At 40.4% G+C, this 832-nt stretch overlaps 1 protein-coding gene across 1 annotated transcript in view; it reads left to right on the top strand.

Annotated features, from left to right (window-relative positions):
• LOC102836715 (olfactory receptor 4C45-like) overlaps positions 1 to 587 on the top strand; it is a 909-nt gene extending 322 nt beyond the window's left edge. The window contains exon 2 of the mRNA XM_006865141.1: positions 1 to 587. Within this exon, the coding sequence (XP_006865203.1) occupies positions 1 to 587 (587 nt within the window).
• The last annotated feature ends 245 nt before the right edge of the window (positions 588 to 832 follow it).

Raw genomic sequence — 832 nt, 5'->3', positions numbered from 1 at the left:
CAATGGCCTATGACCGCTATGTGGCCATCTGTAAACCCTTACACTACACAACCATCATGAGCAGGCCTCTATGTACTTTTCTGGTGGGGATGGCTGGGGTTTTGGGGTTTATTCATGGAGGAATCCAGCTTTTGTTCATGGTTCAATTACCATTTTGTGGCCCCAATGTCATTGACCATTTTATGTGTGATTTGATACCCCTCCTGAGGTTGGCCTGCACAGACACTCACATTTTGGGGCCCCTAATTGCTGCCAATAGTGGATCACTATGTTTGCTCATTTTTTTAATGCTCGTCACTTCCTATATCATTATCCTGCACTCCCTAAGGAGTTACAGTGCTGAAGGGCGCCGTAAAGCCCTCTCTACGTGTGCCTCTCATGTCATGGTTGTCATCTTATTCTTTGTACCTTGTTCATTCCTGTATCTGAGACCCATGACTTCCTTCTCTGCTGACAAAGCAGTGACTGTATTTTGCACCCTAATAACTCCTATGTTGAACCCTTTAATCTACACCTTGAGAAACGCAGAAGTAAAAAATGCCATGAAGAAGCTCTGGGATCAAGTAATGCAAATCAGCAAAAGATAGATCTTACTATTAAAGTATTTAGATAAATAATTCTTGATTAAATTTGAGACATTCACTTATCCTGTCTGGATCAATTTGCTTTAGGAGCTCACATGTTGTAGACAGGGCTGACCAATTAGCCAAACTAGGTACAGTTCCTAGAGCTCAAGATACGCTGCAATAGTTTTCAAAAGTGAAAAGAATATAAATCAACTTAAATTATATCATCTGTACAGTAATGGATTAACATAAATCCACAGTTTTCA

Source organism: Chrysochloris asiatica, unplaced genomic scaffold (assembly GCF_000296735.1).
Source record: "Chrysochloris asiatica unplaced genomic scaffold, ChrAsi1.0 scaffold00075, whole genome shotgun sequence".
Classification (NCBI taxonomy): domain Eukaryota; kingdom Metazoa; phylum Chordata; class Mammalia; order Afrosoricida; family Chrysochloridae; genus Chrysochloris; species Chrysochloris asiatica.
The sequence above is the reverse complement of the archived record's forward strand: the minus strand, read 5'-3'. Positions and strand labels throughout refer to the sequence as shown.